This window comes from Alternaria infectoria, assembly GCF_024043175.1.
Source record: "Alternaria infectoria strain BMP 0036 chromosome Unknown scaffold_6, whole genome shotgun sequence".
Lineage (NCBI taxonomy): Eukaryota > Fungi > Ascomycota > Dothideomycetes > Pleosporales > Pleosporaceae > Alternaria > Alternaria infectoria.
The window spans coordinates 966,007-993,771 of record NW_026250695.1 but is presented as its reverse complement, the minus strand read 5'-3'; the positions used below and the strand labels follow the sequence as shown (position 1 = coordinate 993,771).

The window sequence follows — 27,765 nt, the reverse complement described above, 5'->3', positions numbered from 1 at the left end:
AGGGACTTGCCAGACTTGAGTATGGAAACAACAGAGCGCTTTCAAGGTAAGAGGTACCCACTGTGTGGTGTGCGGAAGTTGCTTTGTTCGTTGGCTTACTCGTCAACATAGGACCTGAGCAGTACCTTTCAGATACACCATCACCAGCGGACCTTGAAACTGCAAAAACGTTATGGAGGAACTTTAACACCTTCCTCGCCCTCCTAGCCACAAGCGCTAGGGCCCAGACAATTCCAAGTCTTGCAAATGGGATTCGCATGGCCCGCATGACCTTGGTGACAGCCCTTGAACACTCGCCAAACACACGCAGGGGCAAGAAGACTGATCTGCACATACCCGCTGCTGAGGCATGGTTCCGCATTGCGGGAGATGAGCTTGAAAAGCTTTGTGAAGCTGGGACGGAGACGTTGCCCCCGGGTGATCTTTGGGCCAATCGAGGGGGCGGGGATGTATGTGACAGTGCTAGATTGGAGTTTTGGAAGAGGAGAATGTCTGAGTTGCGGGCCAAGTATGGGGAAACGGCGTAGGCAAAGTTGTAGCAGAAGGCAGCGTGGTAGATACATCAATCGAAACTGGAAGCTTTGATGCTCACATATCGAAGCGTGGCGTAGACAATACACAGGCGCGCCATCCACAACACAACAAAAGCTCATGAATATGCCTACGTTTCATCATTACGTAACCCCCGGTAACTCGAATACAACCTGTATAATACAAAGAATACCTAAGCAGCAGGATCTAAGAATCCCTCCAACGTCTCATAGTTCAACGGCTTGAACAACTCGTTACTCAGATCCGCACCGCTACTTCCCAATAAGCCTTCAAAGTTCTCAAACGCGGCGTCGAAATTCAACCAGTCCGGTGACTGTTCAGCGAATCCAAATCCGGCGGGAGGACCCGTCATAGGCGCGCGATCTGCGCGTTCGCTGCTTGTGGGGTGTTGACCGGGTGTAGGAGCGCTTATCGGGTTGAGAAGACTGTTCATGGGCGAGTTGGCGTGAGGATGATTTTGGTGTTGCTGGAGCCGAGGGTCGATAGGCGTCTCCCCCATGTTCTGCGGCCATGGTTGCGACTGATTTTGTGGTGGCATTTGGTTGTTATGTGCGTTTTGCGGTGCTGGCGGCTCCGTCTTCGGCTCGGTCGGTCGGGGTTCGGCTGGAACCGGTACCGGTGTGTTGACAGCGTTGGTATTGCGCCCTGCTGCATTGCTAAGAACAGCTCGTCCGAGATCAGCTGTCGTGCCCGCAGACCACCAAGAGTTTCGTAATCGGTCGAGAAGGCGGACGCATTGCTTGAGTTCTTCGGTGGCGCGGTTGACGTGGACCTTTAGGCGGCGAGAGCGAAAGTGACGATACACCACGCTGAGGGCTACACCGAGTGCGTAGGGTACGATCGGAAGCGGTGGGAGTAGCTCGGGGGATTCAGCGTTGAGAAGATGAATCACTCGCGTCGCGGAGAGACTCTGTCGGACGTAAGAGGGTGTTGACTTGACCGGCGCGTTGATGGAGAGGGATTTGTGGGAGGCCATGCACATGGTGTGATGGAAAAGCGATAGGAGACCTGAAAAGGTTAGCAAATATAAAATTCCAGGATTTGAAGCCATTTACTCATGATGGGGCCATCGAGCTTGTCTTCACCATCTCCAACCATCTCTTCAAACCCTAAGAAGTCATCACCTTCCCAGCCTGTCTCTTCAGCAGCTCTACCAGGCCTATAGTAGTCGATGACCTTGTCCAACATCTCGGAGATTTGAAGCCAAATTCCAAATGGGCTTGATCTTTTTTCCGGATCTTGAGGGAGCTGTCTCAAACTGTTGTCGCGATCGTGCATCAGCAAAGGTCTTCCGTTCATACAAGCGTTAATTTTATCCAGACTCCAAAGACACCAGAAGACATCCTCCAAATTGCCTTGGGATTCCGAACTTTGGTTTTTCCATTGATGTCCAAATTGGAGGCCAAAGGTATGCGCGTGATGGATGGCTTGTGCAAGATGCATGGAAGCTTGCTCAGCGCCATCTGGACCTTCGCAATGAAGTGATATGAGAGCAAGCACTTGGATGAGCACGACGCGATTCTTCTCTAGCTTTGCTTCGATCCCAACAATGACAGCATTGTAGAGCCTTTGAGAGAACTCGCGTGGATTGAGTGGCTGGGTCTCGTTACCCAAGTAAAGGTGCTTGGCGGCTGTTGCGTGTTTTGAAGCGACAATACAAATCGCTTGCATCAGAATTCGAGGTTCCCGACCATAGTTGTACTGCTCGTAGAACAGCTCCTTGTCCACAAGCGGGAGCAGCGGATGGACGTAGCTGAAGTAGATCTCGAGAAGCGCAGTTTGGTTCATACGAGAAGGGAGTACATCAACTCCGACCGCGTCTAGGTAGGTTAGGAGAGCCCTAGATACCTGAGCCTCCTGGTTGGAATGCGGACCTGTTTCTACTATCCGCGAAGCGCCTGAACCCACTTGCGACGATATCTGTCTCTGATCTCTTTCTTCGATCCATTGTCCAATGGGAGGGTGACTGGGCGACTGGGCAGTCTTTCCACGCTCGGAGTGAACTTGCTCTCGCAGGACGGCTTCAGGATTGAGATAGCCCAAGAAGTTGGGTGGTGTTTGGACTGTGTGGTCCGAGGCCGGGCTTTGCGGCGGCGGCATTGTGGATTGAGCATGGCCGTAGTCTCCACGCGCCCCCCTGGGATCATGATAACCGTTCGCAGCTGAAGGGCTGTCTGAGGATGTCGGATTGCTTCCGCCACCACTTTGGGGAACGCTGCCGCCACCGCCCGTGGCTCCCTCGTCATCATCAAAGGTATGCGAGCACCTTTTCTAGTATAGCGTCAAACGATGGCCTTCAGAGGTTTACTGCTAGGACCTACTCTTCTCTTCTTGCATGATTCGCAGGCGCGATGGACTCCTGTCGGCGCCGTTAGCTGCTGCTTGTTGTGTTGCGCGCGTTGCGCACGGTCTATACGCACTTTTGCGCTTTCGGAAAAACTCGTTGTTCGCAGCAAATGTGATCATTGTCGACATGTTGGTGGCCTCTGAGCGCGCTTCGTTCGCGCAGGTCGTGTATCGCAGGTAAGAGGCGCTTGTTCTCCGTAAGACAACACGAGGTTGACGTTGCCAAGGTGGTGTTTCGTACACGTGATACGGTCGCGCGCCTGCCGCCTCCGCACTTGCTGGCGCTTGTGGAGCCGAGGCGATGGATTGGCCGCCAAAACCGTGAAACCGCAGGCATCACGAAACCTGCCCTACCGTTCGCATATTGCGGAGCAGCCCGGCTCGTCAATGTTGCTTACATCAACCTATACCCTGAAGCATACGGTATAGTTTATTGTTAAGATACTAACAGGCAGAAGCCGATGTATGCGTCAGGCCGTGTTTCTGTCGTAAATATCACAACACGGCAAAAGCGACCTTTCGCGGAGCTCATCTCGATACGGTCTCGTACTGCCTCGCTCGCCTTCCGTCCGTCCCGCCTCGCTCTATCACCGATACGGTTGCGCCTCCTATCACCGATAGTGCTGCTAATCACACTCGCCTCTAGTCGACTTGACGTATCCCCGCACCAAGAGACACGAGTACTTCCGTCTCTCAGCTCGTTCCACAATTACGCCCGAGGGCTCCTTTCAACATCACTCGCAAAAGCCATGGATAGCTCGTCACAATGCGCCATCGCAGTATCTGTAGATGGCAACCGAGGCAGCCCTGGAGGGCGTCTCGCACCCGTTCTAATCTTACGTACCCTTCTCGGGCCTTAATATGCCATGCGCGAACCACGTACCTGGAGAAATCATGGTAATAGCACTTGACAACCCTTACCGCACGCTTCATCGATATCAATCGGATGACGTGGCAGGCCTCCCATGACCGATGCGCGTTCCATGTCGTGCGGAATGGACAGATACACCAACAAACCAATCCAAACACAGGACATCCGGGAGGCACTTACCAACGTTTCATGGCTTGTCGAACTCGCAATTTTGGGGCCTGGATGCATTCAACACATCCGAACGTATCTATATGTTCGGCGTAACCAGCATGTATCCGTCCGACGATGCTTTCATCAGATGGTCAACTCAATTTGGTGTCATGTGTATGTCAAGTCATTTGTCGCTTAGAAAGATTGCTCTGTCACCCAACGTGACGGTATTGATCGCAAACTCATCGGATTCCCAGCTATAAGTACATGCATGTAGAAGCTACTAATCCACCCGATTAATATCTAGTATGGTCGAGCTAGAAGCCGGCATCATGCGCCTTGCACGCGAGACTCGTTAGATGATTTACGACTACATCGTTAGCGACACCCCAGATCGGACTATCAGAGTGACACTGGTCAAGTCGACACTGGATTCGGAAGACAAGCTTCAGAAAGACAAGCCCCAGAAAGACAAGCCCCAGAAAGACGAGCTTCATATCGAGAGTTGGGAAACTATCCTAAATCTTATCTGCACGCATTGGACCTTCGAAAACGAAGTACTCTCCTACTTGTACCAAAGCTTTACATTCGTATTAACGGATAGCTAACGCACTTGTCGCCCCATTGTTGCAGCTTTCTATCGAGCCCTGGCGCCTAAGAACAGAGTCCGTGTACGAAGGATTGCCATTCCTTTCTTTACCATCCGTGGCCTTTTCGACCCGGCCCATTTCACTGATTCGTCTGTGCTTCAACATTCCCAGGAACACCGTCTTAGCATCATCGATAATGCCCATCTCCACCCGTACGTACTCAAAATCTTGGCTCCAAGCGATGATACAGGCCTTCGGAAAACACAAGCCAAGTTACTCGAAGAAATCGGTTGTGCACTCATAGTATTGAACCAAATGCCGAGTTTGGAGTGCCTCACACTCGGTGTCGATGTCCTTGAGTTTCTAACCGAAAGTATCCTCCAGACCGATAGTATTATCTACCGGAGCGAGCCATCGGTGCCAACATCCGATCTTACTGTTATCATCGATCAAGTCAGGCAAGGCAAACTGGGGTGCTTGCATCGTTTGATCAATGTCTTGGGTAGGGTCAGAAGCCTAGGTAAACTGCGCCAGGTTCGACTGGAACTAGACTGGAGTGACTTCGTGCAGGACGGATATCAGAGGGCTGGTGTGACGTTTGGACCATCATGGACGAGAGGCGTCAAGAAAGAGATGGAGCTACGATTCAGAAAAATGGTAACTGCATGTACCAGGAGCATGGTTGCGACGACGAAATATAAAGGAAACTTGGTGTTGGATTCCCCGGTATAATTGTTGTTCCAGGTAATATCTAACGAGCCATCGTACTTGAACAATACACCGGTCAATCTGCATCATATGTATTTGTGAGAACGTCTTCCTCCATCTCATTTCCGATCCTCCTCCCTCAGCCTCTTCCTAACATCCATCAACGCCCTTCCCAGAAAATTCTGTCCCCACCGATACCGATTCTTCTCCGCATCCTTCTCCGCAAAACCCACGCCCCAAATCCTATCATGCGGACTAGCCTCGACCAACTCGCGGTCACCAGTAGCCAACAGCATGCGCCTCAAATTCTCCGCATCCTCGCTAATCGTAAACTTGTGATATGATCCCTGCTTCACAATCTCCAGCTTTTCTGTCACCCAGTCAGCATCCTCTTCTAGGAGTACCGCGAAGAACGTGGAGTACATACGCTCGTCCCAAACCTTCTCATCAAACCCCTTGACCTCTCGTCCCAGATCTTTATGCTCTTTCGGACTCGTAGTCTCCAGCATCTGTTTTGCAATCTCTTCATCGCCAAAACAACGCGCTTTGTGCACCATCATCCACATCTCGGCCGTTGCGTAGGTTTCGTCATTGATCGTGAACTTGGACCAGTACCATTGGCAGAGGTAGCCGTGGCCGTCGCGCGGCTTCCAGAAGAAGACTGGTTTGGCGGCGGGTGTGAGAGTGGTAGAGGATGATGCGGAGGGGTGCGGGATCGCTGTTACAGACATTTTTGATATGTTGTGATACTTCGGGTTATGGAGTTGGTATGGTGGATCGTGGGCTTGTTAGAGGAACGGAGGTGGATCTGGCAGAATGTTGCGCATTGATTAGTCAAACAGTTGGAAGTCTTTTGAGAAGTGTGTTGTTCGAACCAAATAGAAACAACAACATTAATTGTGAGTCTCCTTTAGATATGTGACTCAAGCATAGTATGTCTTCCTAGGCAGCATGAATGCATCAGGCCCCAAGCGCGATGTTGTACCATGGCACGACGGCAGTTGCGCCCTTTTACTCCGCACTTGCTACCGGGATTTGTATCTCCTGGATAGCTACTAGGTACGATACACAAGCCCATATTCTTTTGATTCTACTAAACGCGAACGTAAAATGTCGAAATGATTTTGGTGGCGTCGCGCCGAGCTGGCTGCCTGATGAGGTAGACCCGCATGCGCGTGACGAGGCTGAGTCGTGCCTTCCTCAGCCGCACTTCAACTTCTCACCACTAGGCCTCTGCTCTCTCGTTTCTTCCACGCTATCGCGCTCTCGTTATACATTGTATCTCCTGTTCATGCTGCTCATTTCGTTCCGCATATCTGCATGCAGCATTCGAAAGCTACAATTGTCCACCAGCGACCATGGTCGAAGCTGCTAGGAGAAGGTCCAGACTTCTCAGCCTTGCCAGATCTCTGAACCCTCTCAAGACAAGACAGCCTACACCAACTGTACCAGAGACATATGTCGCTGCACAAGAGCTACCAACGACAATCGAACAGCGGCTTACAACCATCCACAGTGGGCCAGAAGGAAGTCGTTTCTCGTACGATGCACCTGACTTGATCTGTCCGGTATGTTTGAACCTCGGCCAGCAGGTTTGGACCGAACTAGATCACGCAGAGTACAGACTTGATGAGCCTGCGAGGCACCTCATGCCCGCAGACGATGTGTATCGCGCTGCTATGCAAGGTTGCTCGGGTTGTCAAATTATCGCTTGGGCTCTAGAACCTTTCATGAAACAACCGGATGGTGTGGGAAAGAAAGTACGCATCTGCTTCGATAAGTGGTACTATCCAGTCACTGGCAGCATTACGTTCCGGAAATTGGAGTTCTACAGAGGCTCCTTACCCGTGGAAGAGATCTTCACGGAGGTTGCGATCAAACATGTAGCGTGTGAGTACAAACTGGGTATGTCTGCTCGTCCATGAAGTGAATGTCGTCTCGAAGCCGATATGATAACTCAATACGTAGTCTTGCTAACGACTGCAGGTTCATCATGTCCGTGGCAATCGTTGAAGTCAATGCCTGCGATAAGTAGTAATACAGGCTCTCCAGCTGCTATTGAGAAAGTCAAAACCTGGTACTCCCAATGTCGTGGGAATCACGAACAGTGCCATCAAGACCAGATTTCACGACTGCCAACAAGGATAATTCATATCAAGGGGCCTAATCAAGCCAGATTATATACCTCGAGAGGAGAAGTCGCTGACTACGTCTGTCTGAGCCATTCATGGGGCGGCCAAGATGTGATGCAGACCACTACCCAAACTTTGAAACGATATACAGCTCATCTTCCCTGGGAGGAGTTACCCAAGACGTTCCAGGATGCCATTCAATTTGCCCATGGTCTTGGTTTCAAATACCTGTGGATTGATTCTCTCTGTAAGTCGTATGCGATCACCCAGACCAGAGCGCAGCAATTAAAATGCTGACCTTCACTAGGCATAATGCAAGACTCTGTCGATGACTGGCGCCACGAAGGAAGTCGTATGTCACAGATCTACGCAAATGCGTGTATAACTCTATCAGCAACATGGGCAACAAATCCAAATCAAGGATGTTTTAGAAGACCTGACGAGCGATACATATCCCGAACAAAGGATTTCTTGAACAGCGATCATGGAACATATACACTTCATTGTCATGAGCTACTTCCTCGACTAGACACCCCCCTACAACGACGAGGCTGGGTTTTCCAGGAACGCATGCTGTCAAGAAGAATTGTTCACTTCATGGAGCAAGAACTATGGTGGGAATGTCGGAAGTCCTTTCTGTGTGAGTGCGGCAATCATAGCAACCAGGACCTTGGGATTGGTATGGATTGGGAATCGAAAATGAACAATCTTCTCTCGCCCGGCGACATTGGAAGGTACTGGGAGTACATCGTACAGATATACACGATGAAGTCACTCACATACTCTAGCGACATATTCCCAGCTCTACAGGGACTAGCGAAGCTCTTTCCGTTAAGCATGGGCCAATACCTTGCCGGACACTGGGAAAGTACCTTGGTCAGAAGTCTTTGTTGGCACCCTAAACAGCCAGCAGCCCTCAAGCCCACACAATGGCGTGCGCCGTCTTGGTCATGGGCTTCCGCTCACGGAGCAGTGAAATGGCCGACGAGCACTGAACGGGGTGAACCCTGTGTCACTGTTCTCAGCGTAACAACAACACCAAAAGGAGATGATCGGATGGGACAGATCTCGTATGGAGCCATTGTTCTACGCGGAAAATGTTTGACTGGTTACCTGGACTTGCAGGATTATCATTCGACCATTTCACTGGGGCTAAGAGAAACAGAAAGCGGGTTTCCGATGGAATGCTATCCCTTTTCAGCCGACTGGCATGGTGTTAGTCAATTAGAAAAAAAGACACCTCTTGTTGCTCTGAGAATCACGAATGATCCGGGCGATGGCAAAAGTACACAAGCATACTGGCTTATATTACGACCCACGGAAGTGGAAGCTGTCGAATTTGTGCGTATCGGCATCTTGTATGGGGAAGCAAAGGACATGGGAGACTCGCCCGAAAGTCACTTAATTGCACGGTATGACAAAGAGGCAGTAGAGATGGACATCAAGATAATCTAGACGCTCAAGTAGGCCTCTTCTGTGCCTTAAGCGCGGCAGTAATACTCTGTGGTAAAATGACGTTTCCACACGCAAAATGTTCCATCTTTAACAGTTTCAGACGAACATCTCTTGGCGAGGTCTCGCCAGTTATGCTTTGCATCCCCGAGGAAATGAACCCCTCTTACAATGTTGAATGGTAGCAGATCGACCTCAGGATCAAAGTCCCATGTCACAACAAAGCAGAAACCCAAGTAGACTAGTTCCATCGACAGAACTGTATATGCTACAGATACCCAGCCCATCTAACACTCCCCAAGCAGACCCCCCTCAGCTCTCCCCCCTCGTCTCCTTCTCCACAACAACAGCGTCCTTCTTCTGCGGCCTCTCCCCAAAAATCTGACTCCCAACCCTAACCTCATCACTGCCCATACGTATCGCCCCCTCAAAATCCGCACTCATGCCCATACTCAGCTCCAGCTGTCCCTCTTCCCACCCCAGCTCCTTAACCACCTGATCCCTGACCTCCTTCAACTTAACAAAATCCTCGTTTTCGGTCTCGGGGGTCGTGGCTTGACTGCGCGCAATAGCGCCGATGGTCATGAGGCCGTGGAGGAGGAGATGGGGGCATTTGTCTATGATGTGCCGGCATAGTGCGAGGGTATCGGAGGGTTCGACGCCGGATTTGTTTTCTTCGCCGGAGGTGTTGACCTGGACTTTCACGCGCAGTTTCTCTTCCACTTCTTCGTCCCCGCCTTTCTCAACCAACGCTCTCCTCCCCTTCTCCAGCTCATTCGCCTTCTTCTCACTATCCACACTACTCACACACCACAGATTCGGCACCTGTTCAGCCAGCTGCTTGCACTTGTTCGATTGCAGACCACCGATCATGTGCCATTTTATGGAGCGGGGCAGGATTTTGTGCTTCTCGAGGAGTTCTTGGACGTAGTTTTCGCCGAAGTGCGTTTGGAGGGGTGGCTGCAAGGGGGAGGACGGCTTGTGAAGCGCGAGAATGTCGTTTGCGGGTTTGAGTTTGGAGACAGCGATGAGGCGGACCTGGAGTGTCGCGTTGTTAGCAGGTTGGTTTTGGGGGGATTGGAGAGATGGGTGGGCGTTACTTCTTTGCTGCCTTGGCGGGCGGCGTTGATGCGCGAGGTTATGCTCGCGATGTTTTCGGTGAGCTGCTTCGCGCGTTGAGGGTTGATGTGCATGTCTTCGGCCATGGTTGATGCAGGGCCATGTGGGTGTTCGCGTGTTCAGCCCTGCGACTCGCTCGGATGAAGACGTCAGATCGGCGTTACTGCAAAGTGCCGTGTTATCTCCGTTGCATGCACGAGTCATCACTTTTGCATGCAAGTATAGGTAAACCAAAGGCTTGACTATCGATTGATGTACTTCTATGCGACGATGCGAAGGTAGATTTGATGTTAAGGCGCCGCCACGACAGGCTGCGAGGTCTTCCAGGACTCGCTAACCCGCTGCAACCATTTCTCGCTCCCGCCAAAGGCAGGGTCCACCAACAAGTCGTGATCGGTACCTGGGAGCACTTCATTTTTGTAATCATAGCTTTGGCTTGGTACCCATATCGCGTTGAACCAATCCCTGCCTTTATCGCCGACCAGTTGGTCTTGTTCTGCGTGCATGCAGTCGATATCCCAGACCCGTCTGTTTCCTGCTAGTCGATCATCTTCGCCAATGGTCTTGGACAGCAGCTGTACTGCGTCGTCAAGATCTTCCCATTCGGCTATGGGAGTACTCCACGGAACAGAGCGTCTCAAGAACATCTGTGTGTCCATTGAGACACCGTCCACGGACTCTGCGAAAACGAACTTGGTGATGTGGTTTCGCAGGTCATCCACGACTTTTGGATCGTCAAGTGCGAGATCGTAGAGAGCGTCGTGGGAGCCATCATTTGGCTCTCTAGGCTCAGTTGTTTCGGACGCTGCAAGAGTGACTGGGCCTGCAGTAGGGCTTGAGCGCGACAATGAAGTGGATATTCCTTGAACGAGGGTGCCGCTTAAGCCAACCAGCGGAACAACATTCTGATTGATGAATCTGGCGACGGGGCCCATTTTCCCTATTAGAGACGCGGGAAGAAGCCCAGTAGCCTGTAGATGCGTCATTTTCGTGTGGGAGTAGTGTACCCATGGAGCGAAGAAACAGACGTATGGATGATTGGGATTCAGCAGGTGTGGATAGGCGAGGATAAGGTTCACGAGGTAGATGTCACCTCCACTGTGACTAGCAACCGAGACATGCTCGATATTCAAATGCGCCAGGAGTTGGGGAACCATTTCTACGTGGATGAGTTAGCCGCCTTAATGGAAGAACATGTCTACCAACCGAGCCAGGTCTGAATCCGCTTTTCAGGCGTCACAGCATCACTTCCACCAACACCGGGACGATCCGGATGGATGATTCGGACATGATGCTTCTTTGCTAATTGATCCAAAGTGGAGTAAGAAAGGCGCTGCCCAAACATAGCTCCACAGAACAAGACGACTGCATTGCTGTCGGCGTCGCCAAAGTCGGAGTAGGATACATGATAGGGTTTAGGTCGGTCGGCATCAGGGTCGGCGGGAAGTACGAAACTGCGGTGGAACCTTCGATCGCAAATGAATTCAAGCGCTCCCATGATGAGGGGATAGGAAGAGTTTGTTGGTAGGGATGGGTGCGAGGAGTTCGTTCAATCCTTCCAATGTACCTCCAGCCCATCAGCTGCCAAGCATGGGTATGTCAGGCAACCAGACACGCGGCAGGAGGCTGCAGGTGCGATTGGATGTCAAGGGACGAATCCTAATTTTGCGTACGGCCTGCAATCGCAATCCCCACCAGAGGTGCCGCGATTTGGTGCAACATGTTGAGACATAGCCTATAATCTTTTGATTGTTGAAGAGGGTAGGCGAGGAATTCAATCGCTCGGGCACAGGACTGAAGCTTCGTCATGCGGAAGGATGAGGTGACAACACCAATTCTCAGAGAAAACGAATGTTGAAAAGCGAGTCGAGTCTATTTTACAGATGCCAGAGATCCAGCTGCGATGGAATCTGGTGACGTCGAAGGCTCGCTGCAGCACGAAGAAGGGCATCCCCGGAGCAAGCCTCATCACATCCGGCTCGTCGCCCCACATGGCAAGTAACGTGCCGCAGAACCGCCTGCGCGTCTTGCCCTCCACACCCCATCAAAGGCCAGCCCCAGATTTGATCTAGTAAACAAGACACAATGCACTCAAGTGTCTACTTAGAGCATAGAGACGCCCGGCTAAGGCACCTAGTACCTGCAGGAGGTGCCGGAGTAATACTTCAGACAGATTGCTTTATATGGCCAAGCCCCCGTTTAACCCCGGATACACCCATGACGCCAGTGATGATTAATATCAGGGCGAACTTCTAGAAATGAAGGTGCATGCGGTTTAGAGAGGCGCTTTTGGATTGCAATGTATAAAGATGTGGGTGCTGTAGGTTGAATGTTTGTTGGCGCGGTCGCTCTTTCCCACTACAGTACTTCTTAGCCTACTTCACCATGAGGTATCTCCCAGTCGCTCTTGCCGCTGCAGCAGCACAAGGTGCGCTTGCACACCCAGGCTCTCCACATCCAGACGCGCAGGGGAGATACACGATTGAGGCCGAGGGAATCAGGGCGCAATTCATTCCCTATGCTGCTACTCTCACCAACCTTTTCGTCAAAGGTAGGATAAACTTAGAATGCTACATGGCGCCTACTAATAGAGTACAGACCCGGCAGGCCAGGAGCTTGACATCGTCCTAGGTTACGACAACACGTCTTACTACCGTAAGCTGCTGTCGCGCATGCATCGCAACACAACCTAACAATCTCCAGCCGTCGACCCGGGACATCCCGTCTACAATGCCATCCCAGGCCGATATGTCAACCGCATTGGCAACGGCGAATACTCCATTGACAACGTCACGTACCACACTGAGAAGAACGATGGCCCAAACACCCTCCACAGCGGTACAAACAACTGGTCTTTCAGAATGTGGAACGTCAGCGCCGTGACCAATTCGTCCATCACCTTCTCCATCAGCGATGCTTCCAACTCCTCGCTGGGTATGATTGGCCGTGTGGATGCGAGCGTCACGTACTCGGTCTCGAAGAACAAGTGGCACATCTCCATGGATGCCACATCCCCCGAGGCCAAGACGCCGCTCATGCTGACGCAGCACACTTACTTCCAGCTCGATGCCTTCAAACGCCCTGACAACCGCACAGTCTGGAACCACACTGTTTACATGCCAGAGGCCAAGCGTGCGCTCGTCGCGGATGCGAACGCTCTTCCCACCGGCGAGATTGCGCAAATCCCCGCTGGAGCCATTGATGATTGTGAGTAATCTCTCTGTGAACCTAATATGAGTTGATATTGATTTGATTAGTCTGGTCCGCACCGCATGAACTTGGGTTTGCATCAGGCAACGAGGAATTCGAGAACCACTGCGGAAACGGATGTCACGGCTACAACGGCGCCTGGGCGTTCAACGAGGCCAGGAACAAGAGCGCAGCTGTGCTCACGCTATCGAGCGCATACAGTGGCATCGAGGCCAAGCTGACGACGAACCAAGATGCCGTTGTCCTCTACACGTGCAACTGGAACGACGGAAAGAGCGAGTTCAAGAGCACCCAGGGTGTTGTTGGCCAAGACAAATTCATCCCGCGCGACGGGTGCATCGCTATTGAAGCCCAAGACTACGTTGATGGCATCAACCAGTAAGTCGATGATGACGTCGTTTCAGGCACAAGCTAATATTGTTGAACAGTCCGGAGTGGGGTCGGCTGGACAAGCAGATCTCGGGCCCTGGAGACAAATACCACTGGGAGTCGTCGTGGGAATTTGGAACGATCTGACATGAGGCGGTAGCGGCCTCTGAAGGGGCGCGAGGGTGGTGAGGCTAGCAGTGGACACGGCGTAGGACGGGAGGTAGTAAGCAACATGTTATGCAACCCCATTGACCAAGTGTCAATGTCTGGAGCCCCGCATTTGGGCGGGGTGCAGTGCTCGCGTGTCGCCCAACGTCTGCTTGGTAGCGAACAGCAGAGTGTTTGAGGGCGAATTTCGAGTGTTTGTTGACAACGAAGTGGTGATGTTGGTGGTCGCCGACTGCGGGCGGGAATAGCAGACTGGGACAAGGCCCAAGGTTGGTTCCTGGTATTGGTATCGTGGCGGCGCGGGCTAAGCGGCACAAGCTCCAGGGCCTAGCTGCTGCATGCCATGGCTGCATATAGGCCCAGATGTCGCCAGCACGCAGCCTGTTTGCTATTCCATCGTGCGCCCTCGTCACTACTCGACTCTGTGAATGATGGTGAAGGCATGCTGAGCTGACATGATCGACGGCTGCTCCTGACGCCTGATTGCCTTTTCCATCGCCCCGCCCATTCGGCCCTAAGCTTCCTACATACGCAACATTCATTTGCGATCGACAGTCCGCTGCGTAGCTGCCAAGCAACGACATCATCCAGGAATCGTCGACTCCAGGGCGCCATCACTCCAGGGTTGCTCGTCGACACCCACTCCCCACTGCACTTGCCTTGCCTGCCTCGCCCATGCGCCCCTTTTGTCGATCGCGACTACTCTGTCTATCTAATCGCATCTCGTGAGGCGCGTCGGAAAGGGCCACCCACGGCCAGTCCCCAGCATCGATGTCCTTGTGACACCGGCTATCTTGCACCGGACACGCCCACCACCTCTCCCTCGCTAGCCGTCGCGATAACGACCTGATCCCTGCCCGCACAGACTGCGTCACTGGCACTTGGGCATCCACGGCCCGCCCAGCTGCGAGCCCGGCGCGATCCGCTTTCACCATCGATAATCCAATTCCTCCATCCATCCTTCCACCCGCACCATGGGCAACTCGCAGGGCAAAGAGGCCACGCCGGAGCGGAGAGGCCACGCCCGCCGCTCCAGCGCCCACCAGCCCACCTCGCCCTCGACTGCCGGGCCCGCCGCTTCCACACACGACAGGCCGGGGAACAGTCCCTATGGCAACTCGCGGAGAGACAGAGGCAGCAGACCGGACCTGTCTTTCCTCGGCATACGCACCGGCGACAATGCCGAACGCGACCCCGCCCTCGAACCGCGCCGGGAGACAAAGGCGGAGCGCGAGGCCCGCAAGCTGGAGAAGGACCGCATCCTGAGGGCCCAGGAGCGCGAGAGGAGTTTGAAGGAGGAAGGCGTCGACGGAGGATACCTGGTCACGCTCGGGGTATACACGGGACCAGAGGACTTTAGCAAGCCCACGGTGCGGCAGCTACAGGTATGCCTCTACCCGTGATACGAGGATGATACGAGTACTGAACTCACACGTGATAGATTGAGCGACGACTCGCTCCCTTCTGGCGGGGTCTCGATGATCACGAAGATACTTGGACTGAGCACCAGCTCGTCGAGGTCGTCAACGGCCGCCCACTGCCCGCCGCAGATGACATCCCTCCCGAAGAGCCACCCCGAGTCACCACGAACAACCACCTCAGCACGGCATGGAACCCGCGCAGCTCGGAGCCCAGTCTCAACAAGCTCACAGTGCCCATGGGCGCTCGCTCCATGTCCCAAGAGCCAGAGCGCGGAGGTGGCCTCTCCCCGTCGAATCCCACCTTCTCCCTCCCCTCGCCTGGCTCTCCGATCGCGAACAACTCCTCGTCCTCGCCATTCTTCCGTGGCCGCGCCAAAACACTTGCCTCTCTCGCGACCGGTTCCCGCAATGCTTCGCAGTCTGACATGGCCCCGCAAGAACTACACCTCCCAAAAGACCCGTACGTTAATGGCCAACGGGTCGAGGCTTTTCTCTACAAGAATGCCTCCGAGTGCCCCATCTGCTTCATGTACTACCCGCCACATCTGAACAAGACGCGTTGCTGCGATCAGCCCATCTGCTCAGAATGCTTCGTCCAAATCAAGAGACCCGATCCGCATCCACCGGAGCACCACGGAGAACCAGGCGCTGAGGGTGCGCAATCTGCTGAGCCAGAGGAAGAGGTTCAGCTAGTCTCGGAAGCAGCTGCTTGCCCGTACTGCACACAAACCGAGTTTGGAGTGACCTACGAGCCACCGCCTTTTAGAAGAGGACTTGTCTACAATGGTCAGGGCCACAATGGTATGGGTAGCGCCACATCGGCAATGTCGTCCACTTCGTCCTTGAATTCGCCTACTGCGGCCGGCCCTGGTAGAAGAAGGGCGACGTCACTGGCAGTCACGGACAAGACTGTGATAACAACCGACATGGTGCGACCCGATTGGGCCAAGAAACTGGCAGACGCGAAATCACACGCTTTGCGAAGGGCTGCCGCGGCTACTGCGCTACACAATGCCGCATACATGATGGGAAATCTTCCACAGGGAGAGAGCCGATTCGGCCTTGGAAGACGAAGGCGAATCTTCACTACCGACAGCGCTGGTAGCAGTGGACACGGAACACCCAGGCGTGAAGGTGAAAGCTCGTCTGGTCAACCAGGAAACTCGGGCGACCTTTATCCCAGCCGAATAAGCTCTAGGAGAGGGAACAGGATTGACGACCTCGAGGAGCTTATGATGATGGAAGCAATACGCCTGAGTCTGGCAGCCGAGGAAGATCGCAAGAAGAGGGAAGAGAAGGACGCCGCCAAAGAAGCCAAAAAGGAGGGTAAGAAGAAGGCCAAGGAAATCAAGAAAGTTGCCAAAGCCCAACGGAACATCGGCAGTGGCTTCCACCCCATCGAGATTGATGGCATCGACGAAACGGAAGCGGGCAGCTCTTCGGCGGCTGGGAAAGGCAAGGGAGTTGATCGATCTGGTGGCGCCGGTGGCTTCAACCCCATGTCGGAACCGACATCGACTTTGAACACGCCGGCTAACAAGGACGACCCGCAGAAACACCTCGAAGCTAGTCGCGCACAGATTCAGCGAGAGAAATCTGACACCAGCAATCCAGCTCCTTCTCATCTCGAGCGCAATAAATCCAACGCCTCTTCGTCCTCGTCGTCGTTCGCCGACTCATTCCAAAACTCACTACAACAGCAGGAGAACCAAAACCTCGCACCTGGCTCTTCTTTCGTGCCTAGTTCAAACGCATCAGGCATCAGCTTAGCCCAAGGCGACACCGATACTCCTCCACAGGATTCGAATAGCACGGAGCCAATGTTCAACTTCCAAAGTCTTACAAAGGCGATCACCCCCGAAGACGACAACAAGAACGAGAACAAGCCTCAATATATCGAGGACGTGGGCGAGACGCATACCGAAGAAAAAGCTACGACTGCGAACGGCAAAGCGCCTGAAGCTCCAACAGCTGCAGAGAGCCAGACATCTGACCCGCTAGCTGAAAGCACAACGACGCTCAGGCCGAGTGAAGAGACACCAAAGACGCAGGACACCCACTCAAACGACGATGACGAAATTAGCCCCGCGCCGCCCATTCAACTCGTCTCAGACGACCACTCCCCCTCGCACTTCGACCAGAAGCACCTCGGCGAAGTAAGCATGATGCACGAGCTGAACCACCAAGCCACGCAGTGAAATCCTTCCATCACAACAACATGACCCATTTCCTTTGTCTCGATCTTCATATCAACATGCATTCGAATCGGTGTTTATCAAATCAACTCAAACAAACGGCGCAAACGGGGCGCATGGGAGTTGAACAATCGCTACAGGATCTTAGTGTCTATTCTGTGTTTCGGTTATCTCGGGTTCCGTGGGTTCATCGGGCGCGTGGGAAGGTCTTTTACTTTTCTGGGATGAAATTGCTGGGATCATGCGCATGGGCAAGTGAAAGCCTGTCTGTTGAGCTAGATGTCATGGAAAGAGAATGCATTTTATCACAAGATCATCTTGAGTGGAGTATGTTGAGCATGTACTGTGGAGTGAAATATGTAGTTTGATGGAAATGGGGTATTCATATCAAATATAAAGAACAAAGCAAAGCTCAAATTAACTCCTTGCACCACGACCTGCGCGTGCGGTTTCCCTTCGTTTTCTTCCAGCCCACAACATATTTCCTGCTGTCCATCGTCATGCTTCCTTCACACCTTGACTTAACGGCCTGTGAGAACCTAGCCTTTAAAGTGGTATTACCCTAGTATGCAAGCCGTGACGTAACGGCAACGTTGTCTGAGCTTAACAAATCCACAAGTTCTAGAGCCTTCCAAAGCCCTAGAAATTGTGGATTTGTTAAATTCAGACATCGTGTCGTTTTGCTGTGACGAAATGCGTACTAGGGTAACAAGACTTTAATGGCTGCGGTCCTTGGAGCAGTTATGTGTGCCGGTACGGTATGTGGTTGTGAGGCTGGGTTTGGGGTGGGGCAGCGGTGGGTGGTCAGCTGTACTGTGGGAGCTGTGTTTGGTTGTGTTGGTGTTTCGACGGCGCGATAACCGGGTTGAACGGGAGAAGATGAAGCCATGCGCCGGTACTCCCAAATCCAGTAAACGCCGTTGGTATCATGCCATGCCATGCCATAGTATCATCCTCATGTCGTGAAAGTCGTTATGTCGTGAACGCCCTCTTGCATCCCTGGTCTCTCTCCGATCATTGGTGAAAGAAATTCTGCGCAAGTGGCATCGTTCGCGTCGTTGATATTGCGATGGGCAGAGGTGTGCCCTCCATGCCCGTCATCTCAGTAGACCAACGCTGTAATGTCTCTCACACTTAAATGCTGCAACGCAGCGCTACTCTGGCCTCCTAACCTCGTGAAATAAAGCGAGGCCAGGTCCATCGTAGTGCGGAGCATAGCTGTGGGCTTGCCAGGGTGGTAGAGATCGAGCAGTGTGAGGGCCCAGCAGGCGATTTGGATAATGAGGAGCGAGGCTATGCAGAGGCGGAATGAGGAATCCTTGCCCATTGTGTGTGTGAGTTGTTGAGGTGTTGCGGAGTGTTGGTGATTTCCGTAGTAGAGGGAGGTGAGTAAGTAGTAGAACGCGGGGTTCCCAATTTCTTTGTTGTGTATATCCGTGACGGCCGTTCGTTTCGTGATCGTTTATTATCGTGAAGCTCGGATGCTCTCAATCTTCCCGCCAAAATAACAAAGCGAAGAAAATAAAGGGTATATAATGCGAAATAAACGTTAAGTATGTGATTTATAAACAACGCGATATTGAAGCTTGCTTTAAGTGTAGCGAACGATGGGGAAAAAAATAAACGAGGCTGGGTCCCTGCTGCTGTTTATTGTTGATCTGTTGACGGCGGGTGAAAAAGAGTCGGTGTGGTGAGTTGGCATACCGCGTGCATACATGCCAAACCCACTAGGTTAAGATACCCCAATCTTAGTCTAGGACAAAATGAAATTGTGGAAAGACCTCGACGATAATGTCAACAAAGAGGAAGAAGAAGCGACAAAAGTGGTCTGTCCGTCACATCTTCCCACATCATCACACGTCGCGCTTTCACACCACCACTCTCCCCGTCCAAAAACCCAAAGCAATGGCAAAAACAGCAGGAGACCATCTCGTGAAAATCGTCCGTGAATGTCGGTGTGTTGCCGTGCGTGATCTGCTCGGTTGAAGATAGCTCACTTCCTTCCCATCGGGCCTCCTGTCAACATGCAAGAACCCCACAGAAACTAGCCTGCAAGGGGTTAAGACTGAGAGGAGACAGGTGCATGTGAGCCGTCCGCAGCCTCGCTGGCAACAATACGCGTGGGGCTCTAAGACCCCTCGCGCAAGGTTGCGCGCGGGCTGCGGGTGTTTATCCGGGTTGCGAGGGATGGTTGGGTGTGGGTTGGTGGTTGGTGGGTAGGTGGTAGGTGTTGAGGGTTTGTGGGCGGAGCGGAGGTTTGCAGGCGCGCGCATGTGCAGTGTCTTTTTTTCTTTGCTGGGGTCTTCGGATTGATTTGCGGAACTTGCGGACTTTCACATGCGAAGATCGTGCAGGGCGTTAGGTAGTCGTGCATCGCATATGGACGAGTGCGCCTCTCCCGCCTTTCGATTCTTTTTCTGGACGGCATCTTTGCTGTTGGAACACTTTCGTTGTTGCCTTGGCGGCGTGGTTGCCCGGCCGCGTAAGTAGTGCCGTCCTACCTGCATCACCATCGTGCCATCAACAATATCGGCATGCGAGGTGATGTAGCCAGGCAACATCATACCATACCGCCGGCGTCGTAGCATACAATCTAGGGACGATGAAGAGGTCAAGCCTTAACAAGACACACTGAAGGAACAACAGCATTTAACCACTGGAACGAATCGCATACCAGCACCGAGTTCGGTAAACGACCCAACCCATCACACCTGCGCGCGGTAACTATTTACAGTACAAGCAAACGATACGGGTCTTACGTGCGAAGCTTTCTGCAAGGAACCGTGCTGGAGGCTTAGATGGATGACACAAACTTCACCACCTGGGCATGTCCCCACTATCCGCGGTTGGTCGTATCCGCGCGCTTGGTTACCGAGGACACCTATCAGAGCGAACCTGAGTTCATGCCATGATGACGACGACAACATAGTCTACATTCCCCCTTTCATCCATTATAGTTCTGGCATTTGCTTCCGGATGAAGCATATTCGCGGTTGTGTAACCGGTCGGACCTCAGTTCAAGGCGCCTGCAATAGATAGTTCATCCAATACATCTGCAGTAGAGAGTGCCGCGCGTCGTAGGCCCTTCTGCCCTTCGTCACGGCGGTATCTCATTGTATGAGTAGAGGTGTAGATGTGAAGGCTTACGAATGATCTCACGGGGCGTAAGTGATGGTGATGGCGCTTGGTCCCAAACTGACGGTTCATTGTCCCAAAGCGGTACTAGGGAACTGCTAATCTAGGCCGCGATGATGTGGTTTGGTGGAGCAGATAGATGCGAAAGTAAGTGCCTCGCGGAAAGCCTTAGACGTAAGTGTCATGCTGTGCGAGGGCTCCTTGTCTACTCACGATTAGGCAGATGTATTTGGATGGTGTTGAGTCAGGGCGGAGTGAAGGGCGACGTGTATATGAAAGAGTGATTGTTCGGGGTGAAGGTGCAATGCTAGAGCGTGGGACAACGAGTTTGGAGCAAAAGAGTGATTGACGGCAAAGGTGAGTGAAAAACGGGGTTCCCAATTCTTCTCATCATCAAACTAGTAACTTCCAGATGAGGTGAGACCCTATCGTGGTTTGCCTTGTTTGATTAGCGCTGGGTCGGCTGGTGCAACTCTACACTGTACTTGTTTGCTCATCGCACGGGTGCTACCCACAAGCCAAGCCTATACATCAACTTGGTTATACGGTCTCACAAGTATCTCCTTCTTCCGTGTTGTGTCTGACCATTGCGCAGTCATTTCATGTCGACAGCAGACATTGCAATAGAACTACAGCCTTTCCGTACAGACATGGCTCGCGGCGATACTACCACACGAACGTATCGCGATGATGAGAACGATGCTGTCAGTCAAATGTCTAGTCCGATGAGTCTGGAGGAGCTAGAGCTTCAGCGGCAAGTACATCGACGTACTGCATCGCAGCATTGGTGGAAGAGATTGAACTGGTGCGGGTTATTATCGCGTCGACCTGGTGAAACCGAAGCCCACCGAAAGCAACGGAGAAGACGTTGTGTTCTTTGGTTCGGGATCATTGTTGTTATCTTGACCATCTTCGGTGCTATTGCTGGAGGGTAAGGCGATCCAGTCAGTCGCGAAGTGGGACTAACATACATCAGTGTTTATATCACATTCGTGTCTATACTGCTAAAGCGGCTCGCTCCTTCCCCCAAGAACAGTGGCCTCCAGCACATCGTCGATACCTGGCAAGAGCCGCAAGCAGCCAAGGCATTCCAATTCGACTGGAGAGATGACTTCAGTCGTGACATTGTACCCAAGAGCTGCCACTCCCACAACGATTACTGGCGCTCTGTTCCCCTCTATGCTGCCCTCGCGGCGGGATGTACCAGTATTGAAGCAGATATCTGGTTAACAGAAGATGGCGAACTGCGAGTCAGTCATTCCTGGGAGTCTACGACCAGCGACCGAACGCTGAAGAGCTTATACATCGACCCACTTCTGAACATCCTCGAACGGCGAAACGCGACAACGGCCTCAAAGCCAGACAGAAAGACCGGTGTCTTCGACAAGGATTCAAGCGCAACAACCGTCCTACTTATAGACTTCAAATCCGACCCGGCAGCAACATGGCCAGTCCTCCTCTCGCAACTCGCTCCCCTTCGCTCCAAAGACTGGTTGACATACTACGACGGCTCGGTGCTCCACACAGGCCCACTCACCATTGTGGGCACTGGAAACGCCCCCTTCGATCTCATTCAGTCCATGGCAAATCGGTACATCTTCTTCGACGCACCGCTGCTCTCTGTCTCGGACAACCAATACAATACCACAAACTCTTACTACGCATCCGCCGCCCTCAGCGACGCAGTAGGCAAGCTGTGGTTCGCAAGTATGTCGTCAGAACAGGTTGGAGTAGTCAAGCAGCAAATCGAAGCAGCGGAGGCGAAGGGATTGAAGAGTAGGTACTGGGGTACTCCGAGCTGGCCGATCGGGAAAAGGGATGAGATTTGGGAGACGTTGATGGGGCTGGGTGTTGGGGTGCTGAATGTCGATGATTTGGTCAGTGCGACGATGTGGAATTGGGGTTTTTGTGTTGTGGCTGGTATTGCGCTTTGTGGGAATAGCTAGACAGATCATCTTTCATTATGCCTGAATCATTGATGCGACTCATAAATGGGTCCGTGTATAGTTTGGAGATCTTTGAAGAGCCTCCGGGTGCTTGTGCAATGCTGTGTTCAGTGCTGTTATGGTGATCAGCACAACGTCATGGCCATGTTGATCGATGGCTGAAACTCGTGGATGTCGCACCCGTAAAATCGACGTCATCGTGAAGGCCCCCATTCGTCGTATCGATCGTGAATGTAAACACAAACTCTGGAGCCCTAACATGTTAGCATCAACGACGGTTCTGTTTGGACCCTGGCTGTGGGGACATCTAGTGGTTGATCATAAGAAGCTTCGCCGCGGATCCGCAACAGCTAAGAATAGCCCCCTTCCGTCTCGCGTTTGACGGACAGCTGTCAGTAATGCAGTAGACACGCTGGTACAAATGCCATCATCATCGTCGACTCCTGAGAAGAAAGGCTCATCTCACCGCCACAGGGTTCGCAGCCATTCAACGGCCAAATGTGCCTGACATGTGTGATGCGTGTGGCTGAAACAGCCCTGGGCAGGCACGATGCAAGCCTCAACAGGGGGGAATGGATTACGTGGACAGTTTCTCGATTTGGGGTATCTCCACCAGGATTCTCGGAAATAGGCGAGCTGTGGACCTATGGTAGACATGCGACATCACCATCGTGGTTTCCGCGGTCTGCGAAGGGATTAGTTGCTTTTTTCATCGGCTGAATCTCTCGACGGCCGTCCCGAATGAACAGCCGGCAATGCTGCGACGCGATCGCGATTGTACGAGCTGGACACAATTTTTCTCTCTGTTGGGGCGTATCGATGCGCGTGTACCTGCATCTGCACCGGGTATTTTGGCCAGAACCCAACAAGAACCGATCAACGACAGGGATGGCCGATCGGGTGAATCATGCTCATCGCTGCATGAGGCTCAACCAAAACCACATCCTCACCAACGACGATACACAAGTCGCTGCTCAACGGCCTGTCCGATGTGTGCAGAACAACGGTAATTAGAGCATGGCCAGGCAGTTTTATGTGCAGCCAGCGGTGACGATATTTCCCCTCGGTGATTCGCTGTGGCGAGTAGCTAGCGGTTTCAGTGGCATGTGGCTTTTCCCGCTACCCCCTCCCTGCATCCAGCTAGCATGGTCTGGGGACCGGCGCGCGGCGTTGTTCGTCAAAGTAACTCCTTGCACTGCTACTTTTCTTCACTCGCTCTCCCACCCTGCCTTTTCTGCTATTGTGTCCCGAGAGCCTCTTCGCTCGTTCCTCTATCTCATTGTTTCCTTACCTTGCACAGAGAACCGACGGCAGGCCTTCGTTCAATCGCTGTCGTTACACGTCTCTATTGTACTACTCGTTCAAACGGCTCTCAAAAAGGAAGTGCTCGACGCACACTCTTCCGCCAGCTTCGTTTTGGCAAAACACTCCGGGATCTGCATTCCCTTTCACAATACCCACAATACCCCGCCTGCGCGTTCGCAGTGACGAATCGGCACCCACGAACAACTACTAGATTTCCTTTACATGACAAGCAAACGAGCCTCCTCTCAGAGGTCCTTTCGACTCTCCAACCACGGTTTCCAGCCTCTCGACAACGGAAACATGGAGAACCGCGGCGATATCCCCCTCCAGACTGTCGTCAGTCACACCCCCACGCAATCGTCGCCTACGTCCGGCAATGAGAAGTCCGAGAAGTCACACATGTTCTCGCGGGGACGCAGGAAGGTGGCTCTGGCGCCGGTGGACTCCAGAACAGGAGCGCCATTGCCTCCCCGCCCCCATGAAGAGAAGACGGCTCTCAATCGCATGGGCAGGATCTACACCAAGATCCTCAACTGGAGCATCGTCACGCGCTACATGATCTACGTCGCTCCAGTCGCGCTGCTACTGGCCATTCCCATCATTCTCTCGCAAACCGGCACAATCACAGGATCAATCGGCGGCACAGGCCAGAAGAAGTTCTGGATCTGGATCGAGATCATCTGGCTTAGTTTCTGGGTCATGAAGATTGTGGCCCACTTCCTTCCCAACATCTTCGAATTTCTCATCGGTGTGGTCAGCCCTGGTGTCAAGAAATATGCGCTGCTTTTGAGAGCTCTCGAGAAGCCTCTGTCCTTCGTTTTCTGGATGATTGTCAACCAGGCTACGTTCCCTGCAGTAAGTTCAGACAAGTTATTTGAACGAACAGCCACTAATTCCATGTAGCTTATTCGACCTGTTGCTGGCAGGACTGGCGAGAACTATCCAGGATGGATTGGCACCATGCAGTCCGTTCTGCTTGCTCTCCTCGTCTGCACCATCATAATCCTCGCCGAACGCGTCCTGATCCAGCTCATCAGTATTAGCTACCACCGCAAGCAGTTTGATGACAAGATCAAGGAGTCAAAGCGCAACATCTACCTCCTCGGTATCCTCTACGACACTTCGCGAGCGCTATTCCCCGCCTACTGCAACGAGTTCGCCGAGGAAGATTACATCATCCAGGACACAATTCTAGATCTCGGATTCGGCAGCAAGGGCAAGGGTACGGCTAAGCATGGTCGTTCAGGCAGTCGCACTCCCATGCGTCTCATCCAAGAAGTTGGCCGAGATGCTGGTCGCATTGGTGATAAAATCACATCCGTCTTTGGTACCATCGCTTCTGAGATTACTGGCAAGAAAGTCTTCGACCCCAACTCTGCGCACTCCGTCGTCTTGACTGCTTTGGAGAGGAACAAGAGTGCCGAGGCTTTGGCTAGGCGTATCTGGATGTCTATGGTCGTCGAAGGCAAGAACGAGCTGTACCTGGAGGATCTTGTCGAAGTCATGGGCCCTGGCCGCCAGGAAGAGGCGGAAGAGTGCTTCGCTGCAATTGACCGCGACGGAAATGGCGACATCAGTTTGGAAGAGATGATCTTGACTGTGACTGACTACGCCAGACAGCGCAAGTCCATCAACTCCAGTATGCACGATGTCGACCAAGCTATCAACGCCCTCGACGGTCTCATCATGACTATCGCGGTCATTGTCTGCATCTTCGTCTTCGTCGCCTTCCTCGCTCCGGCTTTCCGTACCACTCTCGCTACATCCGCGACCGCCCTCCTATCGCTATCCTTCGTATTCGCGACCACCGCCCAGGAGGTCCTCGGTTCCTGCATCTTCCTCTTCGTCAAGCACCCGTACGATATCGGCGACCGTGTCGACATCACCACCGAACAGCTTACTGTCGAACACATTGCCCTACTCTACACCGTGTTCAAGCGTGTCACCAACGGAAAAACTGTCCAGATACCCAACATTGTTCTGAACTCGCTGTGGGTGGAGAACATCACACGAAGCAAGGCCATGCGAGAACAAGTTTCGGTATTCTGCGATTTCGGCACCTCATTCGAGGACATTAATCTGCTCAAGATGGAAATGATGAGCTTCGTTCGCGATCCGGCTAATGCCCGCGAGTTCCACTCTGATATCGACATTGAGGTTGTCAGCATTGCTGAGATGAACAAGCTAGAGCTTCGTGTCGAGATCCGCCACAAGAGTAACTGGTCCAACGAATCACTTCGCGCTTCTCGCCGGTCCAAGTTCATGTGCGCACTCGTCGTCGCTTTGCGCAAGGTCCCGATCAACGGTCCGGCTGGAGGCGACGCTGCTCTGGGCTCGCAAGACAAGCCTACGTGGTCCGTCGCAGTTCCACCCGCCGAAGCTGTCGCAGCGTACGAGAAATACAAGGCCAGCGCCGATGCTGGCCGTCTCCGCCCACTCAACCCCAAGGAAGAGGACACCGGCAGGACTTCTGGCACTGACTACTTGGGCGTCGGAACCGAAGGCAACGCGATCACCGCGCTCAACAACAGGAAGCCCGGCCTAGACACCATCCGCGACGATACCTGGGAAGCTCGTGGCGACGACTCCAGCACCATCGGCCGTCCCAGCACAGACCAAAGACCTGATCTCGACGAAGTCCGCGGTCTACTTCGCAAGGCCAGTTCCGCCGGAAAGCGAAAAGGCGGCACAACACTCTCGCCGTTTGGCTCGCGCGTCTCCGTCGATACACCCCGCCAGAACCCGCCTCCACCGCTACCCCTCCACGTAGTACCCTCCGGCGGCCAAAGCACATATGCGCCCCCGCCAGGTGGTCCCCTACCACCGCCATCCATGCCTCGCAGCACTGCACCCGGATCGCCTAGTTCTATCTCGACAGGACAGGTAGAGGAGTACTCATACCAGACTATGGTACCGCCCCCTCGCTCGCGCAGCCGACCCCGCGCACCACAAGTAGAAGAGGAGGAGGGCGAGAGGCGATGGGATATCAACGCCAATGCGCCACAACGCGCCCCGTCGAATAATAACCCGTATAGGAGTCCTGGGTCGCCACAGCAGGGCGGGTTTCAGCAGCAGTTTAAGAGGGAGTAGAACTTTCATGTAAGCAAGGCTGGTGAGCATGATGTATCACAATCATGAAAATTGGTGGGTTGAGGGCCCTAACATTCGTGTAATGTCTTTTTCTTTATATCTATTTTAGATGGAAATCTTAGCATGGCATTGGTGATGGTGTCTTGAAGACACGAACCTCACTGTGGCGTTTTATATTGCTTAGTAGTGTAGGCTCATGAGATGGGCTGAATGTCAATTACTACCGTTTACTACTTCATCTTATCTGACGTCTCGCATTGGTGTGTTTGTCATGTGAGCAATTATCGCCTGTCGAGACTGCGGAGCTATGGAGTTGCATCACGTGTGCCTACTCGCTTTACGGGTATATAAAACCCTCCTCTGCCTTCTGGATCTGACTTCTTCATTCAACACTTCCTTCTTTTTTCTCCAAAACCTACCATAAGTCGACATATGGAGCAAGACCTTTTCTCCAAAACTCAGGTTCCAATGATTTATGTGAGAGGCCGCCCGCTCAAAACCAACTACCTTTCGAAAAGAATATCCAAAACATCATTGCCACCAACCCATGTCGGCTTCTGCTCTGCGACTGCGCCTTTATACAAAAGAAATATGGGAATTTTGCATGAGAGACTGCGCGGTCCAGAAACTTCAAAATCATCAGTGATGGACTGAGAGTCTGTCCTTCTCGCTGGATATCAAAACCAAAATTACTTGTCCTGGTTGCAATGTCCAGTTCCGCTCTACCACTTTGCTTATACCGAAAAGCGCGTGGATATTATGGCATGAGAAGGGTCGAGAAAACCAAAAGCGCATTCTACCTGAGCATGGAGAGCGAGGTGCTGCGTTCTGGTTCATTATCAAGGCACGAAAACAAAACCTTTGGGCAATCTTGAAATGTTGCGGCGCTCTCCTGCTCTTCTCGAAAAGCTCCTCCATTGCCTGTCATGGTTCTCGAGGAGGTATAAAGTCGCCTATTCTCGCTGTTGGAGTTGTCTCCTTTATTCCACAACTTCCGGTGTCTTCT

The 27,765-nt window shown here is 52.7% G+C and overlaps 7 protein-coding genes across 7 annotated transcripts; 3 read left to right on the top strand and 4 right to left on the bottom strand.

Annotated features, from left to right (window-relative positions):
• Positions 1–724: 724 nt before the first annotated feature.
• J4E92_004642 (uncharacterized protein) lies at positions 725–2,652 on the bottom strand (the record flags this gene model as incomplete). The annotated part of the gene is made up of 2 exons (XM_051496031.1): positions 725–1,560; positions 1,608–2,652. 2 exons carry the CDS (start codon positions 2,650–2,652, stop codon positions 725–727), a joined length of 1,881 nt encoding a protein of 626 aa, XP_051353871.1.
• Positions 2,653–5,336: 2,684 nt separating this feature from the next.
• Positions 5,337–5,948, bottom strand: J4E92_004641 (uncharacterized protein; the record flags this gene model as incomplete). Its single annotated transcript, XM_051496030.1, has 1 exon — positions 5,337–5,948. One exon carries the CDS (start codon positions 5,946–5,948, stop codon positions 5,337–5,339), a length of 612 nt encoding a protein of 203 aa, XP_051353870.1.
• Positions 5,949–9,113: 3,165 nt separating this feature from the next.
• On the bottom strand, positions 9,114–10,006 carry J4E92_004640 (uncharacterized protein; the record flags this gene model as incomplete). The annotated part of the gene is made up of 2 exons (XM_051496029.1): positions 9,114–9,839; positions 9,902–10,006. 2 exons carry the CDS (start codon positions 10,004–10,006, stop codon positions 9,114–9,116), a joined length of 831 nt encoding a protein of 276 aa, XP_051353869.1.
• A 204-nt stretch (positions 10,007–10,210) lies between these two features.
• J4E92_004639 (uncharacterized protein) lies at positions 10,211–10,860 on the bottom strand (the record flags this gene model as incomplete). Its single annotated transcript, XM_051496028.1, has 1 exon — positions 10,211–10,860. A coding segment is annotated over one exon (650 nt), but the record flags the coding sequence as incomplete, so codon positions are not given.
• A 3,781-nt stretch (positions 10,861–14,641) lies between these two features.
• Positions 14,642–17,286, top strand: SIP5 (SNF1-interacting protein; the record flags this gene model as incomplete). Its single annotated transcript, XM_051496027.1, has 2 exons — positions 14,642–15,052; positions 15,109–17,286. 2 exons carry the CDS (start codon positions 14,642–14,644, stop codon positions 17,284–17,286), a joined length of 2,589 nt encoding a protein of 862 aa, XP_051353867.1.
• Positions 17,287–21,117: 3,831 nt separating this feature from the next.
• Positions 21,118–22,364, top strand: J4E92_004637 (uncharacterized protein; the record flags this gene model as incomplete). Its single annotated transcript, XM_051496026.1, has 2 exons — positions 21,118–21,122; positions 21,395–22,364. The coding sequence occupies 2 exons, from the start codon at positions 21,118–21,120 to the stop codon at positions 22,362–22,364; spliced, it is 975 nt and encodes a 324-aa protein (XP_051353866.1).
• A 1,527-nt stretch (positions 22,365–23,891) lies between these two features.
• J4E92_004636 (uncharacterized protein) lies at positions 23,892–26,759 on the top strand (the record flags this gene model as incomplete). Its single annotated transcript, XM_051496025.1, has 2 exons — positions 23,892–24,524; positions 24,573–26,759. 2 exons carry the CDS (start codon positions 23,892–23,894, stop codon positions 26,757–26,759), a joined length of 2,820 nt encoding a protein of 939 aa, XP_051353865.1.
• Positions 26,760–27,765: the final 1,006 nt, after the last annotated feature.